General features: G+C 53.3%; 1 protein-coding gene across 1 annotated transcript in view; it reads left to right on the top strand.

Annotated features, from left to right (window-relative positions):
- Positions 1-6,048, top strand: part of MAU2 (MAU2 sister chromatid cohesion factor) — a 12,268-nt gene extending 6,220 nt beyond the window's left edge. Inside the window, exons 5-12 of the mRNA XM_057385009.1 lie at positions 416-481; positions 710-793; positions 1,229-1,278; positions 1,479-1,556; positions 2,049-2,160; positions 2,569-2,659; positions 3,243-3,370; positions 3,761-6,048. Of these exons, the coding sequence (XP_057240992.1) occupies positions 416-481; positions 710-793; positions 1,229-1,278; positions 1,479-1,556; positions 2,049-2,160; positions 2,569-2,659; positions 3,243-3,370; positions 3,761-3,835 (684 nt within the window). The 3' untranslated portion in view covers positions 3,836-6,048. The remainder of the gene's footprint in view (positions 1-415; positions 482-709; positions 794-1,228; positions 1,279-1,478; positions 1,557-2,048; positions 2,161-2,568; positions 2,660-3,242; positions 3,371-3,760) is intronic.
- Positions 6,049-7,837: the final 1,789 nt, after the last annotated feature.

Below are 7,837 nucleotides of genomic sequence, written 5' to 3'. Positions count from 1 at the left end.
CTGTGGGGAAAATTCCTGAGATTCAACTTTTCCTGGGTGCTTTTGCCATCAAGGCCTTGGCTGGCAGCTGCTCCTTCATGGTGGGAGTGGGAATTTGGGAGGAATCMGCTGGAAAAAGGGAAATTCRGGGTTTCAGCTGTGCCCACTGGAGAAGGCTTTTTGTGGGAATTGTGGAAAGGGAAGAGTTCCCATTGGGAATATTGAGCTTTCCATGAYTTTAAGGAAGGTTTTCCAGCTGAACAAAGCTTTTCTTTCAATGAACAATTCATYTTAAAGGACATTTTGCAGCAATTAYTGATCTTTTCCCACAGCTGAGCCCTGCTGGTCCCTTTTCCCTGCTGTTATTCCGACATTTCCRTGGATTTGGGAATGCTTGGGGCTGCATTCCCACCTGAAAATGGGGTTTCTTTTCCAGGGCCTCTACTGCATCTCCGTGAACTGCATGGACAATGCTGAGGCGCAGTTCACCACGGCCCTGAGGGTGAGAATTCCCAAATCTTCCTCTGGAAACCCGGGAATGGGCCTTGGGGTGGTGGGAAGGGAAAATGCCATAAATTCCATTGTTCGTTAAGGATTTCCCCAGTTAAGGGCTGGGGGGATTGATGGGAATGAAGCATCAATAAATGTTTTTTTTAGCTGATTTTTTTTGTGAGAATGAGCAAATCCTGAGGGAATGATGGAAATATTTGGGAATGCTGTCCCTTTGCAGCTGACCACCCACCAGGAGCTGTGGGCGTTCATCGTCACCAACCTGGCCAGCGTCTACATCCGCGAGGGCAACCGGCACCAGGAGGTCAGCGGGGCCAGATCCTGCATTTGGGGACAATTCCTGGGCTTTGCACCTTCAGGGCCTTGCTGGAAGCAGCTCCTCCAGCAKGGGACTGGGAATTTGGGAGGAATCAGCTGGAAAACACCAAAAATGATGTTCTGGAGCAGAATTTTCTGGCTCATTCCCAGGATTCTTCCCATGGGAATAGAGGTTTAACTCTTATCTCCCATTCAACCCTTTGGCTTCATTTTCCATCGTTTTCCATGGCCAGGAATTTTAGGCAATCACAGAAATAACCAGAATAGGGAGCTGCTCCCGAGTGTTGCAGCTTATTCCCAAAAATTCCCCCAAATTCCCRATTTCCACCCTCTCAGAGCCCTGAGGGTMAATTTTTCCTTGGAAAAGTGATTTTTCCATGTGGGAAACGCTGCTGATTCCCTGTCCTCTCCCGTTTTCCAGCTCTACAGTTTGTTGGARAGGATAAATCCCGACCACAACTTCCCTGTGAGGTGAGAATTCCAAAAAAYCCCAACAAATCCCAAAACTGCGGGATGGGAGCGGCGGGTTCAGAGCGGGATTTTTAAACAAAGGAAGAACCAGCTCAGTTCCAAGGGAGGGTCCTGGAAGTGCCTGCAATGGGATATCGTGCTGGAGGTTGGATTTGGGGTGGAGTTGTGGGGTTTGGGATGTTGAGGTGTTYTCCCCACAGCTCCCACTGTCTCCGGGCCGCCGCCTTCTACATCCGAGGGCTCTTCTCGTTCTTCCAGGGAAGATACAACGAGGCCAAGTGAGTCCTGATCCCCGGGAAATCCCAAACCAGCTCCCTTGGGATGGGTTTTTTGGGAAGGGGAAGGTCCTGAGGCCTCGCTTCCCATCCCCAATTGCTCTCCCTGTGGATTGATCCCRGATTGTCCGGGGGGATTGAGGGGAAATGGTGGGGTTGAGCTCTTTCCATGGGAATCATTCCCTGGAATTCGTGGGGATCTTGGGGCTCTGCAAAATCAAGGAATCCTTGGGACTCTGATTCCCATCAATCCCRAGGTATCCTTGGGAATTTGAGGATTTTATTCCCTTCCATCCCAAGGATTTGCAGCTTCCCAAAGGAGGCGGCTCCGGCCAATCCCCGGATGAAATCTGGGAATTCCCGTGATTTACAGCCACCTCCAGCTCACTGATCCCAACTCCTGGCGTTTGATGAATCCAGGATTTCCCCCAGGATATCCAGGGAATCCTCCCAGCCGGGGGCAGCTGCCAATTCCCGTTTTTCCCGTTTTTCCAGGCGGTTTCTGCGGGAGACGCTGAAGATGTCGAACGCCGAGGACCTGAACCGCCTGACCGCCTGCTCGCTGGTGCTGCTGGGCCACATCTTCTACGTGCTGGGAAACCACAGGGTGATTCCCAAAAACCCTCCTGAGCCTGGGAAACTGGGATCAGCATTCCCAAAAAAAAAATCCCCCCAGAAATCAGGATACGGGGGAGAATAATGGGGTTTTTCAAGTGTTTTTAGCGAACAATGTCACTGACTACAATCCCAGGGAATCCTTGGGATCTTATTCCTTTCCATCCCAGGGAATCCCTGGGAATCTTGGGATCTTATTCCCTGCAATCCCAAGGAATCCTTGGGAATTTTATTCCCCTCCATCCCAAGGAATCCTTGGGAATTTTATTCCCCTCCATCCCAAGGACGATTGTTGTGGGAACAATCCCATTTTCCGTCTCTCTGCATGAGAACGTGCTCGTGAGGATGTACAGAATTCCCCCAAAACCCCGTTTTTGCCTTTCCCATTTTTTTTTTCCAGGAAAGCAACAACATGGTGGTGCCGGCCATGCAGCTGGCCAGCAAGATCCCGGACATGTCGGTGCAGCTCTGGTCCTCAGCCCTGCTCCGAGGTACCTGGAACGGGGATTGGCCACGGGAGAGGGGAGAGCGTGGAGCTGATCTGATTCCAGCCACGCTGGAATTCTTGCCTGAAATTCCCTGGATTTGGATAATTGAACCTGGCTGGGCTCCTGAACCTCATGGGAACTGGAGCAGCTTCCTGGGGAAAAGCGGGAGGGGCCTGGAGCTCCCTAAAAACCAAGGATTTGAGGGAAGAAAAGGAATCTTTGATCCCTAAAATCTTTCCCAGCCCCACCAGATGGGGCTGGCAGCCAAAAATCCTGATCCAAGCGATTTCTGGATTTTGGTGGTGCCAGGAGTTGGGAATCCCAACAATCCCTGGAGCTGGGAATCCCAACAATCCCAGGAGTTGGGAATCCCAACGATCCCTGGAGTTGGGAATCCCAACAATCCCTGCCTTTAGAGAAGGGGAAGGTTCAGGATCTCTGGAGTTTTTTTGGAAGATTTTGCCCCAAACTGAGGCGATTTGGGTGCAGAAACTCCCCAGTTTTACAATCCAGGGTGGTTTTTTGGGATGAGGGGGGTTGGAATGTCGGGATGGGGACGGAGGCCGTGCTTTTCCCACTTTTCCAGACCTGAACAAGGCCTGTGGGAACGCCATGGACGCGCACGAGGCCGCTCAGATGCACCAGAACTTCTCGCAGCAGCTGCTCCAGGACCACATCGAGGCCTGCAGCCTCCCCGAGCACAACCTGATCACGGTCAGCATTCCCACAATTCCCACAATCCCCACAATTCCTGCTTTTCCAGCTGCAAAACTGACCCATTAATGCATTCTACGCGTTTGGCTTCACGGATTTGGGATTTGCCTTTTCCAGGGGTTTTCTTGATGCCCAAAACTTGGATTTGTTCTCTTTTGTGTCTGCTTGAGTTTTTTGTTTTTGWGGAAAATTCCCAGATTTTGGGATCAGATTTTTCCCTGCCCCAACAGGAATTGCTTTYCCTGAGTTTGAAATGCCAAAAACCCCTGGAAAASTRAATCCCAGCAGGATGTGGGGTGGGRTGTGGGATTGCCTTGGGGCAGGGAGGGATTTCCTGGCGCTTCCCAGGGAATTTTTCCCGGGATTTTGACGCTGCTCTTCCCTCTGCAGTGGACGGACGGACCCCCCCCAGTCCAGTTCCAGGCCCAGAACGGCCCCACCACCAGCCTGGCCAGTCTCCTGTGAATCCCAGGAAATCCCAGGAGATCCCAGGAGATCCGGCAACAACACCCCGGAGACAAAAACAAAACAAAAAAGCGCCAAAAACTGGGGGAGGGGGGGAAAAAAATCCATGGAAAAGCTTCCCTTCTTCCATGAAAAGGCAGCGAATTCCCGCTGGTAGTGAGGCCTTGTAGAAGAGGTGGCAGAAAACCCGGGAATGTTCCAGTGGGAAGAGCCTCTGGAGCTGCTTTTCCAGGTGGGAATTCCCGGGTTTGTGCTGGGTTTGGGGCTCCCCATCCCGGGAATCCAATCCTTGGGGATAACGGGACGGAAAATCACGGATTGGAGGCTGCCCTGGAATTCCCTGCGGGGAAGGGAGGAATTTGGGATTCCCAGGGGGGCCCTTCCCCACCTCCCCCACAACCACAGCTCTCTCCACGCCTTTGGGATCGGGGAGAAAGCGGGAATGTTCCTGCTGATCCCAAATTCTCTGACAGCCTGAAGGCACCTGTGCCTTAAGCATTCCCAAATCCAGGCCTGAGCCTGGGTTGAAATCCAGCTCCAGCCTCATCCSGAGGTTTGGGATGAAATTCCAGCCTCGCCCTTGGCACCAACTCCCCTTTTCCCAGGTTTTCCCAGGTTAAATTCCCCGTTCCAGCCCAGTTTTTTTGGGATTTTCCAGCCGAGTTCTCCCTGTGGAAAGCTGGGAATGCAGAATCCCGGGAAGCAGCTGGAGTTTCCCGGGATTCCAGCAGTGCCTGCGAGGGAATAAAGCTCCTCTCCCCTGCTGGAATCTCCCAGCTGGAAAAAGGGGAGGGAAGAGAAATCTTGGAGGGTTTGGAAAGAGGAGAACCAAACCCCTCAAACTTCAAGAGATTTTTGGGAATCTCTTTAATGCCAGCTGGATGGGAAGGAACCATGAAATTCCCTCATTCCAGTCRTTTTTCCTTCCCAAATCCCATCCCTGCTCCTAGAGCAGCTCACAGGGATTTTTTATTCCACCCAAATCCGTCAATTTTTACCTCTGGAAGTCATTCCAGGGATGAGGTTTTAGCCCCATTCCCMAAAAATGGGATTTTCCAGGTGCTGTCTCTGGAATTCCTGCTCCCAGAGCTCCTCCTGGGCGTTGGGAAATCTCCAAAGGACCTGGATTTCCCTGGGATCTTTTGGGGTTGAGGATTGGGAGTTTTTATTCAGGATTGGGATTTTTTCTTGGTTTCAAGGAAAGCCCTCGGTGCTGCTGGAGCTCAGAAATTTGGGAGATCTCGCAGAGGTCCCAAATCCGGGGATTTTCCAGCCAAATCCGTGGACTTTGCTGGGTCCTGCTCTGTGGATCCAGGGCTGGCACCGCCACGGGAGCTCCCCTGGATCCCCCTCCTTGGTGAAATTTGGGATCCCAGGAGCTCCGAGATCCCAGGATTTTGATCAGGAATGTTGATCCCCATGGATAATTTGGGGAGTTGTCCCTTTTTGGGTTGGTTTGAGAGCAGATTCCGTGTTTTTATTCCCTCKGGGGAATTCCCCTCTGATTTTAGGCCCTGGAATGCTTTTCCTCGGCGTTTTCCTTGGACTGGGAAAGGTTTAAATCCCAAACCCCGCTCAGGGACTCCAACCTTTCCCTCTCCATCCCACTGGAGGCTCCTGGGTCCCTTCCAGCTCCAGAATATTCTGGAATTTCAGGCCGGCCTCACCTCTGGCTTGGATTTTTAGGGAGAAATTCCCAGATTTTGGGCTGGGAAGAGCTTTGGGATCATCCAATCCCAGGGCAGGGACACCTTCCACTATCCCAGGCTGCTCCAGCCTGGATTCCAGGGCAGCCGCATCCTTCCCATTTCGGGAGAAATCGGGAAAAATCCCAATTCCCGAGAGCTGTGGTTGGGGCTGAGCTTGGGGAGAGCCTTTTCCAGGGAATTCCAGCAGTTCCTGTGGGACAGGAGCCTTTCCCACCCCCTGGGGATGGTGTGGGGGAGAGGAATTCCCAGAAATTCCCAAATTTCCACCTCCAGGAAGGGGAAGGGGGGGAATCTCCCAGCTCAGGATTCRTGAATTTGGTGGAACATCAGGAAAATCCCCCTGGAATTTCCCTCTGGGGCTTTGGGCCTTTATCCCAGCTCCAGAGCCTCTTCCCACTGCCAGAATTCCCGAATTCCTGGAGCAGATCCCGGTGATTTTCTATCCCTGCAATCCCACAATGTACAGAGCTTTTTACCACTTGTATATTAAATTATTTAATAGTTTTTTTGGGCGCTTTTCCGTGATTTTTTTTTTTAATGGAGCAGTGCTGGAAATCCTTGGGGGTTTTTTTTTTGGGATGTTTAAAATGGAGCAGGAAAATCCCGGAGTTSCCCCAACTCCCTCCAGTGCTTGCTCGGGGTTGATTTGAGTTTTTCCCACCCAACCATGGAATTCTCTGGAGAAACAACCACAAAATCCTTAAAATCCAGAAGAATTCTTCTCCYGAAGCGGTGATTTAGGGAATTGTAGAGTTTTCCCCAGGATTTTCCATGGAATAGCCGGGATTTCTCCCTGGTTGTAGATAGTGTAAAAAGCTGATTTCTGTACAGAGCCTGCTGCTGCATTTCCCTCTTGGATCCCATTCCCGACAGGAATTGAGGCATGTGAGAACTTGGGAATTCCAAAGAATTCCCTAAAAATTTACAAGAAATTTTAAAAAAATCCCCCCCCCCCCCAAATTCCGATTTTTTGCTGCCCACTCAGCAAAAATCAGCGGGGGAAGAGCAGGGAATTCCCTGATTTTATCCACTTTTCCCAAGGGAAGGAACTGAGGGAATTCCTGCCTCTCCACCCCATTCCCAGCTGGAATTGGGGTTGGGATTGGGCAGGGATCTGGGAGAAGCAGGATCAATCCTGGCTCCAGCGTTCCCTCGCCATTCCCAAGGAGATTCCCGACTTTTCCCTGAGCAGGGAATGGCCCTGCTGTAAATAAAGCAATTCCTGCAATGAGAGGGATCCGGGATTATCCCGAGGGCCCCTCTTGTTTTCTATATTAGAAGGAATTTTTAAATAAAAGTGGAATTTTACTTCTTCTACAACTCTGGGACGATTCCTTTGGTTATTCCCGGATTTCCTGCYTGGAATGGCCTTCTTGGAAGCTGCTCTGGAAAAGAACTGAGGGAAGATCCCAATCCCAGAAAACTTCACCTGGAAAAGAGCCGAGGGAAGATCCGTGCTGGCATTAAAAATTCCTGGCATTTTATTTTTATTTCAACTCCTTCTCCCAGGATTTTTATTTTCCGTCTGAGACCAAAAACGCTGGATCAGGAATGCCKAGGTTTCGAACATTTTGTAGGAATTCGGGGAGTCTCCGGAGGARAAWTCCTTTTATYCATTCCTTTGTGTCCGAGGCTGGASCGGGCGGGTTCGGTCCGGGTTAAATCCCCGCGGGAATGGTCCCGGCGGGGCCGAACCGAACCGGGCAGCGCTGACCCCGATCGGCCCCGGGGAACGAGCCGGGACCGGCCCCGCGATCCCATCCCCGGTGCCGCCACCACCGGCTGCTCCTGCGGCTCCGGGACCCGCCCGTGCTCCGGTACCGGCCCGTGCTCTGGGACCGGGACCTGCCCGTGCCCCGGTGCTGCTCCTGCGGGTCCGGGACCCGCCCGTGCTCCGGGACCCGCCCGTGCTCCGGGACCGGGACCCGCCCGTGCTCCGGGACCGGGACCTGCCCGTGCTCCGGTGCCGTTCCTGTGCTCCGGGACCTGCCCGTGCTCCGGGACCCGCCCGTGCTCCGGGACCTGCCCGTGCCCCGGTGCCGCTCCTGTGCTCCGGGACCTGCCCGGCTCTGGGACCTGCCCGTGCTCCGGGACCTGCCCGTGCTCCGGGACCTGCCCGTGCCCCGGTGCCGCTGCTCCTGCGGTCCCGGGCAGTTTCCCCCTCCCCGCCCCCGGCACCGCCCGGCTCTGCCGCAGTCCCGGCCGCAGTCCCGGCCGCAGAACCGGCTCTGCCGGGCCCCGGTGCCTCCCGTTCCTATCGGCGGCCCCAGCGCGCGCTGCGCGGGCGGATAAG

The sequence above is a fragment of the Malurus melanocephalus genome, unplaced genomic scaffold (genome assembly GCF_030028575.1).
Source record: "Malurus melanocephalus ecotype Western Australia unplaced genomic scaffold, MMel_1.1 scaffold_771, whole genome shotgun sequence".
In the NCBI taxonomy this organism is placed as follows: Eukaryota; Metazoa; Chordata; class Aves; order Passeriformes; family Maluridae; genus Malurus; species Malurus melanocephalus.
The sequence above is the reverse complement of the archived record's forward strand: the minus strand, read 5'-3'. Positions and strand labels throughout refer to the sequence as shown.